This window comes from Pagrus pagrus (genome assembly GCF_965226575.1).
Source record: "Pagrus pagrus genome assembly, chromosome: 12".
Taxonomy (NCBI): domain Eukaryota; kingdom Metazoa; phylum Chordata; class Actinopteri; order Spariformes; family Sparidae; genus Pagrus; species Pagrus pagrus.
The window spans coordinates 23,064,657-23,077,041 of record NC_140196.1 but is presented as its reverse complement, the minus strand read 5'-3'; the positions used below and the strand labels follow the sequence as shown (position 1 = coordinate 23,077,041).

At 38.5% G+C, this 12,385-nt stretch overlaps 1 protein-coding gene across 2 annotated transcripts; it reads right to left on the bottom strand.

Annotated features, from left to right (window-relative positions):
• Positions 1–1,441: 1,441 nt before the first annotated feature.
• Positions 1,442–12,129, bottom strand: hhatla (hedgehog acyltransferase like, a). 2 transcript variants are annotated; one of them, XM_084368056.1, is made up of 14 exons: positions 12,004–12,129; positions 11,309–11,614; positions 10,088–10,214; positions 8,312–8,379; positions 8,076–8,189; positions 7,527–7,547; positions 7,111–7,305; positions 5,551–5,760; positions 5,007–5,178; positions 4,708–4,852; positions 4,566–4,601; positions 4,259–4,460; positions 2,921–3,062; positions 1,442–2,593 (listed from the first exon to the last, which is right to left on the bottom strand). In XM_084368056.1, exons 3-14 carry the CDS (start codon positions 10,191–10,193, stop codon positions 2,451–2,453), a joined length of 1,554 nt encoding a protein of 517 aa, XP_084224182.1. In that variant the 5' UTR covers positions 10,194–10,214; positions 11,309–11,614; positions 12,004–12,129; the 3' UTR covers positions 1,442–2,450. The 2 variants fall into 2 exon arrangements, with proteins under 2 accessions (XP_084224182.1, XP_084224183.1); XM_084368057.1 differs by lacking the exon at positions 7,527–7,547.
• Positions 12,130–12,385: the final 256 nt, after the last annotated feature.

Here is a 12,385-nt window from a genome sequence, read left to right as displayed (position 1 = left end):
GGCACCTATTGGCTGAAAACAACAGGTTTTTTCCCATCTGTAATTGAAACAGAAATCAATTCTAATCGGGAAACAGAATTTGTGGAAGATCAGGTCCACCTCTTTCACACATAAATTTTTATAAATTCTAATTCTGTTCATGTATGTGATCAAATGTTTGCTCTTTGGTTTATTTAAAGGTTTACTTGAATGACAAGACAGGGCCAAGAATGCCTGAGTGGAATGAGGTGAGGAGATGTCACCTGTGGCCAAACTCAAAATGGTCACAATGTTGAGGTTTATGGTAACTGATGAAGTGACTGAGGGGATGTGACTGAAAATTGGTACATATTAAATGTCTTTCTCCCTTTTTGTCTTCATATGTTTACAGATGAAATACCTTGAATCATACTATTTGAATTAGTTTAAGTTTTATGAGTTAACATTTTTTACTGAAATCTTCTACCTGTGAAGTTTTTCTTGATTAATTTTTGATTTTTGTAAATGTAAGAGAACATCTGTGGTGAACAGCTGAAGGAACAATAAGGGTGTAATTACTTATGAGCGTAGACGAGAGCTCAGACCTTTCACAAGACAAATTTGGACTTGTCCTAGCAGGAAAAGCTCAGGTGAGATTAATAACACTAATGAATGCTGTGGCAGCAGCAGCAGATCAGTAAGCCAGAGTGCAGACCATAATTAAGGTTATCAATTACACCTGTGCATTTCCTGCAATAACATTTCTAACTCTGAATCAATCACCAAACAAACAAACAATACTTTTAAATGGTGTTCATGCTGGGTATGTTCTTTAACAGTGATGGAAAAAACATTTTCTGAACTTTCTCAACTGTGAGTCAAGTAAGGTAAATATAGTGTAGCCTATAAAGGCACTGCATAGGTAGTTTTGATTATTCTGGCAGATTAGTTCTCTAATCAGGTTGAAATTGAAATGAATCTTGTATTGAAATTACACAATGTCACCGAACAATGTTCACTAATAAGAAAAGGCTTTTTCACAAAAAAAATTGTCATTAACCATCAATATAATATCTTTTACACCTAATTTTCCTACTGAGACATGACAACATGTCTTTTTAGGAAAAGGCAGATCTCCCACCCCTCTGGAGAGTGAAGCAGACACCGCACACACACACACACAAACACACACAGTCCTGAGAAAAGACATAATCAGGGACACTAAATGAAAACACCTGTGTGGGTTTGTCGGCATTCAATGTTTTTATCAAGTCAAAGTGGGCCACCTTGTGGTATATGATGAAAATGTCTCACTGTCATACAAATAAAACCCAACGCAGTGATTAACTAAAAAAAAAAAGCATTCCCATCAATTAAAAAAATATGAATTCTTAAAATGCTTTAATCCAGACTGTTCTTTTCAAGCAATTGATGCGTCCATTTTAATCCCCTCACCATACTGCAATAAAACAAACTCATAACACATTTTAATGAAACACAACTTTATTTCAAGTCAAACATTTGAATTGAACCTTTGATTAAAAGCCGTGAAACGGCATTACAATCTGCATAGACTCTCTGTGACCGAAGACACGCAGCAGGTTTTGGTGACAGGCGGGATAAGACTGACCTATATTCCCTGTGGGGCCTATTGCCTTTCATAGTGAACTGAGGGTGGAGGGAAGATATGTGGAAATGTCACACCTACAGTAATCTCCTGTAGATGATACAGTGGTGGTGGAGTAAAGCTGTCACTCTCTGGACGGTTACACTACAGTCAGTCTCTGATTACATTCTTAATCAACTGTAACATACACTATCCTATACGTCGTGACTTGTATTTTTGCTTAGTGACATTAGTAGATATACATTACAATCAACTGCAAACTATGTGGAGGACTCCCCACAGCACCCTTTGTTTATCTTCTTCATTGCACTTCATAGTTGCACCCTGATTTTCAAGTCTTTAACCCTTTCAGTATAGTAAACATGGTGATGATAAGGCCTTTAAGACAACATTAAAACTCCATCTAATCAAAAACAATGATATTAATTATTGTTTTAAAAAAGGAGTAAGTGTCCAAATCTGAAAAAAAAAAAAAAAAAAAATGAACCCAGGAGACAACCACACAGAGCAAAGTGGTTGCCCCTTTACAATACTGTATGTCTTTATATATTATTAGATATAGCATAATAAAATGTTTGTCAGGTCTATCATTTGCTTAACAATCTTTTGTTCAGATAAAATACAAATACAAAATGCACCATCGGTGGGTTTGTGCCAGAGGACATGGCGATTATCTACAGCAAGTGCACTTGAGGATATTTCACAGTTCAAAACATTGCCTCGCATCGGACAAACACAAGCAAAAACACAGGCTTGTGAACAATGTACTGTAGGTGCTGACTGGCTGTTACAGTCTGGTTCGCAAGGCCGAGGATGGAACAATGTGAGGGGGCTGTTGACCTTGAAGTCTGTGAATGTAATTTTTTTATTCGGCCTTTTCTTTGCCAGCATCCACCGGCTTCACCGGCTCCGGATCGTCCAGCAGGGCTTGTTGTCTCTCCCTTTCCTTCACCAGCTGCACGCCACAGTAGGTCACAAGCAACACTGAGAGGGAGGACAGAGGGAAACCTGAAGGGGATACACAAAGAGGGAAAGAAAGAAAGAAGAAAAGAATGAATTAAAAGGAATTCAGATGTCATTGTGCTGTGCTCTGCGTGGATGTTTGACTGGAGATAATCCTGTGAACAACCTCAGTGAACTGTTGTTAAGATTCTTCTATTCTATTATGTGAAAGAAAGCTACAAAGAGGATGTTAAGTAATGTGATATCTGGAGGACGGCGCCCCTTGAGATTCTGTTGCCTTTGATGTCTCTCTGTGCTGTTCTCCCTATAACAAGAGCTGACAGAAATGCCTTCAAGTTTAATTTTATGTAATATACCCTTGTCGTTCCCCACCTTTGAAAATCAGTCGTCTTCCCACCAGTTTGGCAAACTCCAAACTGTTTAGGGAGAGAACGTTGTAGAGGATGATGGTCCAGAAGTTGGCAGCATTGAACACACCACGGATCCTGCGTGACATCGCTTCACCCATTGCACCCTGGATACAGTACACACAATAACAAGTAGTATTAGGGCTGTGTGATGTGTGTGATGTGATATGTAAAAACCATCATTAATAAATGTTTCATTTATAAGTTACCTAAACATTAGTTAACAATTGTTTGACTGTTAAAGGAGCACTATGTAGTTTTGGAAAATAAATTAAAACTCAGAATTTTAATATTTACAATATTAATGAGGTAATACTAGAGTAGCTATTCCATAACTGAATAAACAAACTGTTCTCAGAGGAAAATAGGGCCCCCAGAACACTGTGAAGGTGGCAGGTTATGCAAATGTCAACAAACTAAAACAGTATAAAATTGTGTTGTCCTTCAAGATCAGTTTGTTTATTCAGTTTATTCAGAGAGTTTGTTTATTAGGTTTGCTTGGGCAGAAAAAAATTCAGTCAATGAAGATCTGTAATGAAGATTAATTTGTATTTTCCAAAACTACACAGTGCACCTTTACCAAACAATGAAGTGCTTCATAAACCATTTATTAAGCAATTGTAAAGGTTTTTAAACATTATAATGACCATACTAATAATGTTTATAGATGAAATCAAGTATTGATCAACCATGATGTTGCACCTTTACAATAAACAGTTGCTTTATAAATGGTTTATATGGTTTGTTTACAGTCAAATAATAATTAACTACAGTTCAACTATCTATATATGTAACATTTATTAATGATGGCAGTGTGATGGAAAAATATTAATTATTTCATCTTTTCATTGTGACACAAATCACACTCTTTAAGGCAATATTTTGGTTATTTGGAAGACAGATTTGAGTTCTCCCACATAGCACGGATGCAGGCAGGAGAGCTGCGTGAAACAAACATGGAGGACATTGAATGTGACACAGAGTGAGCTAATACTGAACAGGGGAAGGACTCTGACCAGCCAAGGATAATTGAAAACTTGCACAAACTTTCTAAATAAAAGGTGAGAAATAATCAAACATGAGTAAGTATCTTTAATTTATCAAGTATATAATTCAAAATATAATAGGAATAGCTCTTTTCGTGTGGTTATTTCATATACTATAAACTATTTCTTCATTTAATTATTCATATATTGTGATATGTTTTTGGATATGAAATGACTGTGGTATGAAACGTTGGTCATATTGCACAGATCTACACGAAAAGCAAAAAGAGAGTGATTTTTGCATCAGTGTTTCTCACCTCAATGGTAGAAAATGGTGGAAGGGAGAAGAGCTTGGCCACCCACAGCTCAAAGTTGAGGCCGAAACAGTTGAAGAAGGACCAGATATAAACCAGCTCACACGGGCCCAACCACAAGGTGGTGATAGCGAAGGTGCAGAAAGTCGCCAGGAGCTCCTTGAAGATTTTGTCATGATCGCCACCAATATAGTCATAAACATACCTGCAAAATTACATGTAATTTAAAACGTGATGATGAAGGAAAATTGTCCTCTATATTCTGTAGGTTCATTAATTTAGACCCATGAATTTAAAGTCAAACACTCACTTGCACAGCCAGTCATTGATGCCCCTGTCAAAGTGCCTAAAAAAGAGGAATAATCCATGTAATCATTTTTACACATTTTCAAGGTCAACAAAGACAGAACAATTTCTTAAGATTGCACACAACTGTTGGGAGTCACACGTACGTCTCAGCGAAGACGTAGAGCATGGTGATACACTTGGGAGGCTGAGGAGGGTCCAGGTGGTCCAGTGTAGACACGGTGTTGATGACACCAAACATCACGGCTGCTTTCACCCAGTCATACACCAGGTTGGAATAAGCCAGGCCAGCTGCAAAGGAACACATGAGAAAAAGGCAATTTTGATAAACATTAATGAATCAACTTCTAAGTGACGCACAGAGCCGATGAGAGACCCTGAGTGGAAATGAACTATTATGACCTCAGCCACATGAAAACACTGTGGAAACATATTTCTAACTCACCAAGGCACCAGTCAGAGAGCTTGGTGACCAGTTTCATGTCACTGGGGATTGTCAGGATGTAGAGGTAGTGGAAGAAGACGTCCACCACCAGAATAACTCCCAAATGCAACAAGGCCTTGGTGGTGATGTTCCACAACTCTCTGTCCTTGCGGACCAGCTGGGTGTTGTTCACCTGTGGAATTCAGAACAGTTCTGTTAATAAGCTATCAATGTATTGTGACATCACAAGAATATCCCAGCAGTTTATATGCTTTACAGATTTTTAAACAGGCTGGGCCATAAAAGAGAGCATTTAGAGAATAAACCTCAAATACAGCTATGTTGGAACAGTACTTTTAATTAAAATGTTCCTCTCTACCCATGTCTTTAAACTGACTTATATAGACACATGGCATAATGCGTGGGTATTAAATGAGCCTTTAAAAGTCTTCTCGTACAATAAAAACTCATGAGTGATGGCTTAATAACTGCTGTCAAATTTCATAATGCTGCTCACTTTCTCCTCCAGTCAGTCACCACTTTCAGTTGAAACTTAAATGCTCACCTGGGCATGAAACCTGTCGAAAGTCATGATGGGTCCAAAGAAGAAGAAGGGGAGGTAGAAGTTGTATTTCAGCAGGTCGGAGAATGTGAAGTTGCCGTCTTTCTTTTCACAGTTCTCCAAAGCAAAGCTCATACAGCGCATGATGCTGAAGCCGCAGCCTCCGTAGAACAGGACGTCTTGCAGGTCAAAAGAACCGGTCACCAAGGACTCCTAAAGAAGGAATATTATGAGCCACACACACCATCACTTCACATGTGGATAAGCCATTATTTGCCACTTTACAACAACACATCTCCATTTACTACTGTTGTTTTGATATGAATATAATATGTATCATATATAATATGAACATATATATATATATATATATATATATATATATATATATGTTGTTACTAAAACATTACATTGTTTTATATTTCATGTTATACTTAACACTACATTACATTCAATTGTACAACTTAATCACTACATGCAAGACTATTTTACTACGATTATCATTATTGTAATTTTATGTGACATACTACAGTATATCATGGTACATATTTCTTTTAAATATATTTAATCGTATTGGTATTGTATTATTATTGTGCAGTGTATGTATATTATATATACTTCACATATGTATAACATACTGTATATTTAACATATCTTATCTGTGTGTGTCTGTGTGTATACAGCATATATAAAGCATATTATTGTGGTTCTTAGGGATTGACAGATATGGGTTTTCCAGCGCTGACACATATAATTAGTATTAAAGGAGACTGATAACTGATATTTAAACTGATATACAAAATAATAACAATTAAAATCTTAGTTTAATTTAGAATAACAAGTGATTATTTACAAAGTGTAATTTTTCTAAACTAAATTAAATTTTGTACTTGAGTACAATTTTGAGGTACTGGTATTTTACTTGAGTACTTTCATTTTCTCCTAATTTATAATTATCTATTCGTAATCTATATATTTATATGTATAGTCATTTAATAGTCTTAAGATACTGCTATGTATGTAATGAATGTAACTCTGTTGATGTCATGTCTCTGTTTTCTTTCATTTCTTACTTTATCTTCATTTATTTCACTCAAATAGTTCTTTATGTTGTCTTACCTCTTCATCTGTCACTTGTGCTGCTGTAACATAGAATTTTTCCCTCAACCAGTATCACCTTTGGCCAATTGCAACCTTTAGACTCCTTTGATGCTTTAATTTATCAATATCATTTCATAATTTAAGGATCTCTAGATTTCTACATTTGGGATTTTCATTGAATGCTATGGTGGCTGTACTGTATACCGCAAAGCCCCTTCCATCTTACTGCATTTTCCTTTTCACTGGTCTTTCTGAGCCATGCAACACATTCAACTCATCCAAATAAAGAAAATGTAATTATATGACATCAGTTCTCAATTATTTCCACTGGCTACGTGTTCATTACAGAATTGACCTTCTCCTGGTCTTTAAAACTAAATAGACTATAAGACAGAGATCTCCTTCAGCTTCCCATAGCTCATCATCCTACATCAGGCAACAGAGCTTTCACCATCCACTCACCTGCCAGGAGTTATAGGGCTCCAGCTTGATGGAGGCCAACGTGGCCAGACCGGCCGCAAAGCACATCCACTTGCTCTTGACCATAGCGATGCTGTAGAGTATGATGCAGTGGGACAGAACCAGAGACATGAAGGTCCAGCCCATCGTGACCAGGACTGCCAAACCACCGTACATACCAAATATCAAGGATCTGTGCTGTGGGGACAGAGGGGCCAGCGTCAGTGTGACAGGATATTCATACTCTTTATAATTCAATGCAACACACAAGAGTGGTGTTAGTGAAATAGAAACAATGGATAAACGTTAAGATGAAAAGAATAAATTGTGGGGAAACAACAAATCTACTGTTCATGGATTGATGGTTTAAATGAAACATGACAAACACGTTAAACAATTCACAAGTTTATTAATGTTACCTTACATCCATCTATACCAATCTTCATTGCAAGCATGAAACAAGACAGAAAACATGTTTAAAACATTTTGAACTGTTTTAAATATGTCAGTATATCAACAGGAAGTAATCATTGGTACACTAAACAGACAGCGTTACAGTCTAATGGAATACAATTCATGCTCATGCATCAAGTCAATAATGTGTCAGACCTTTGAGGTACAAATATACAATTGGCAAATTATTTTCAGTAGGATAGGATAGAGCTAAACTGAATTGAACTGAATGGATTTACTTGTACTGCGCAAGGCCTTACTGTTCACATCAGCACGTTGTAGCTCTGCATTTGATGTGTTTATACTGCATATATAACACAAAATCATGTACAGCTTTGACTGGAGTAAAGCTTTTGTTAATTCACAAGTGCTAACCGGCACATACAGACACACACATACTGTAAGTATACATATACAATACATATATAAATACACATATTAAGTGACATGCCGTTATACCTGTATGCAATTAGATTATAGTGCTACCTCATAGACGTGCACACACATGCACGCACCTTCGGAGCAAGCAGGCTGAATATCTTGGCAAAGATAACGTGACCGGCGAGAGCAAAAAGGATATGATTCCTGAATGTAGAGAACCACATCATCCATTCGAAGTCCGCGACGTCCTGTGGCAAAGGAAGCTGCATTATTAACGCCTGACAACCACTCTCGCTTGACATGTTGCATCAGTGAATCAAATTACAGAACACAATGGGATACATTAAGGGATTATATACGAGCAACTTACCATCTTCCTGCCAAAGTAATGCCATCCCGGTTTCACACTTTCCTTGAAGGCCTTTCGGTTTACATTCTCTGAATAAAGCAGAAAACATACAGGATGTTCACCAAGTACACGATAATGCTTCTAGGTTAAGGAGTCCTATAGCAGCTTTATTTTTGGGGTCTGTTTGAACTAGTATAATCATTCTGTAAAAAAGGTGCAGTAGGAGTGAGAATTTGTGCAGCGTTTTATTTGCGTAATTCACAGTGAATTAAGGTGTGGGAGCACATTCAGTACATTTGATAACATCAAATATTACATAATGTACTCATTTTGAAGCCTTTCTATTTTTGAGGCTCACTCACACGGTCATAATCTGGCTGGAGGAGATTACTGCATAACCTGAACAAAACGCTAACACACCACTGGCATGATGGAAATAACAATAAAGATCATTGTGATAATAGAATCACGGCAGAGATGTTAAAAGAATTCAGCACACAGCAACAAATGTGATTGCTGGACACCCCCCTCAGTAACTCTTGTAGCATCGCCTGATTACACTAATGGGCATGAAAAAGGATATCAAAATGTGAGGGTCAGGCAGGGAAAGCCTCTTACTTCTGGGAACACAGCCAGGCTTCTATTACAAGTATACAGTGCTTCTGCAGCAGGCAGACCTGAGCTGTGTGAGTGCCCACAAATGGAGCGGCTGAAAATGACCATTTCAAGAGTCAGAGAGTGAGTGCTGAAGAATGAGAATCAGGAAAAGATGATGACTGACAACATGACCCTGCCCTGAGAGCACAGACTGTAACAGACAGTACCATTCACCAGATTACACTCAATCCATTCACAACAGTGTGTGAGGAGGAGAGTTTCAGCATTTACTGTCCGGACACATGTAAACACTTCGCAGTATTTCAGGATGAAAGGTTTGGCATTGGCTGGCTCTTTGTTACTGACTCTCAGTCTGAACTATCTCCATCAGGAGAGTAATTAGAGCATCTTTAAATTGTCTTCGTATTAATAGAAACATGCAGGAATTCCTTATGGGACGGGGCTCTCTTTCAATCTGCTAAATGAATTTTGTTCAAGGCAGTTTTAGTTTAAAGGTGCACGATGTAGTTTTGGGGAAGACATTTTAATCAGAAGAGAAAGATCTTCATTGACTGATTTATTTTGTTTATGCCTAAACATAAAAAGTGTTAAATAGACAAACTCTCTTCTTTTTCACAACTGAATAAACTGAATAAACAAATCAATTTCATACTTTGTTCATAATTGTCTATATGTGGTGGACCCTGCCACCTTTCTAGCTTCAAACAGTGTTCTTGGGACCGTATTTTCCTCTGAGAACAGCTTGTTTATTTAGTTATGGTAAAATTAAATACTGTTGTATTTTTTACCTCATTAATATTGTAAATATTAAAATTCGGAGTTGTGAATTTCTTGTCCAAAACAACATAGTGTACCTGCAGTTTTAAAGGTAGGGGTGTTGTTTTTTTGAAGTGGATTTTAATAATAAATTGCGGTTGTTGCATTGCAAGTGATTTTAGTGGGATTCACTTGGACTACAAGTCGATGATTAGTGGTGACATGAGTGTTTTTTACTCATTAGGGTAGTAAAGCCTTACAGCAGCTGCTTGAGAAGCTCTGGCTTCAATAATTATGAATGGATTTCAGTGAACTTTAATAAACTTGTGTAAGGTGTTCATTCATTTATTACCTATCTCTGAGTTACATTCACAGTGTGTACAGTATGTGCTTTGGACATCCCTTGTCATGTCGTGCACTCACCGCTCGATGCATCAAATATCCAACTGCCTGCCCATATCAAGGCCACGCCGAGTACAGCTGTGTAGAGATACAGCTCATATCTGGGGAGGGCAGCCTTGATCCCCATGGTGAATCTCGCACTGGAAGCCTAACAGGTTGAAAAACAATCAGACACACGACTTGAGGACAAAGAAAAACAGACACATCTGAAACCAGTGATTAACAGCCAGATGATTCAAGGATGTACCAAGGTTTAGTGAACCAGTGTTTTGTGGGTGATGTTCAGATGATTATTGTGAAGAAAATGCTTTTTTTTTTGTTTCATAGTGTGACAATATTCTTTGACAGCTTTGTCTTGGAAATACTGCGTGGGCTGAAACATGACTAATAGGACAGATTTCTAGCAGACTACCAATGAGAAGAAAAAACACATTAAAGCTTTGGAGCTTCAATTTATGAATCTAGAATGAAACCCTTTCACATCACAGCAAAGTGCAATAACAACTTAATGCCTCTACTAAATTAAAAAAAAACCTATATGCATACATATAGAAAAACATTATGATGGTTATTAAAGTCATATACCCTGTGCCAACACCAATCAGCACATGTTCTTCATGCCAGATAAAGAACAAGGTGTTTTAAAGAGGTGGCATTTCACTAATAAGCCTTTAAGATCGACAGGGCAGTGACTTAAATAGTACTGCAGAGCGCTGGCTCCTCGGAATCAGCCTCGTCAGCTGCGCAACCCTACCTCTTCTTCCTATTATAGCTCTTGCAGTTGGTCTGCTGTACAGCAGGGCAGCTGCAGTGCTATGTGATCTGAGAGGCGCTGGGGACTCACTTCACAGAATATTTAGCACCGGCTGGAATGACCAAGAATGGTGCATCGGGAGGTTGAAATCAAACAGTTGCTTTCCAGTGGAGAATAACACACTTGTACCTGGCTGTGTGTGTGTGTGTGTGTGTGTGTGTGTGCGTGTGTCATGTCGTGCACTCTGAGTTGAAGTTAAAGGAGTTGCACTGACAAGTTCATACCGAAGTGTAACCATGGCTAAGCAGGACCCCAGCAAGGCGTCCTGCATACAAATTGAGGTTTTCTGTTTCACTGCTCCAGGCTTACAGAGCCAATAACACACACACACACACACACACACACACACACACACACACACACGACTTGTGCATTGAATTGTTTCTTATATTTAACCCTATGTAAATAAAAGATTTGTTTTCACTAACCTTGTTTCCGCTTCACACTCAAGATGAGGGCGGCAGTGTTTACAGTCCGACTCTTCTCTATGTGAAATAAATAACAGGGAGGAGGATAAAACAGGGGGGTGGCGGTGGTTTACGGCAGGTTTTCTAATTCATCCGTCTTGTGGGGGGCTTGCCGCTGCCTGCGATCACCAGCCTCGGCCAGTCAGGATGTTGCGGACTCAACGACAGTAGCAGGAGGAGGAGGAGGTGGAGGAGGAGGGGGATATATTTATCTTTCACCACTGCACCGCAGTGAGGGGTGGTCCACACCGAGCCCATCAGACCTTACTGGAGCCCGAAAACACTCAGTTAGATCAATCAATAAGAGCAACTGCAGCCTGCCAGACATCACTGGAGGGACACAACACCCAGCATATTGTGATTCTCAAGTCAAAACAATTATAATGGACTAGACTTAAGAAAAAGGCAAATATCACAGAATGTCCTTAATAATTATACAAACGATGCAGCACATATTTTCAAATTGGCAGCTAAAAAAATAAACTTAGGTTTTTTTGGATGATGTTTGAGTTTGTTTGTTCCACTCTGTGGTCTCAGAATCATAAGGTCATGACATGTGTTTATTTTTCATAGTTTTCAGTCATGTTTCCCATCATGAAGTGTCATGTTTTGAACTCTTAAATTAAAAGTAGTTCTGTGGGCAAACAGCATCTTACCAGCCTGTCAGGTTACACACCAGGTGCTCCCGCTCTCTGTCTCCAGACACAAAATAAAAAAGACATCATCTGGGCTCCTCCAGACCCGATACTGCGGCTGATGTGATCGAACACAAATGCATTTGATCCTCATGAACGCAGGGTATCCCCGAGGCATGTCTCTAACTCAAGCACTAGGTGGCGCTATCGGCCTGTAAAAAAAAACAATCATCCGCACACGGCGACAGAAAGCTGAGAACCAAGGCTTTTGGATTGTTAAACGGGCAGTTGTTTGCTCGGGAGCGCGTTAAAGCCACAGCCAGGACTCGCCACATACAGCACCACGAAGCGTATTATGTTTAAATGTATTCTTTGTAAGCTAATAATAAAGAGCTATGATTTG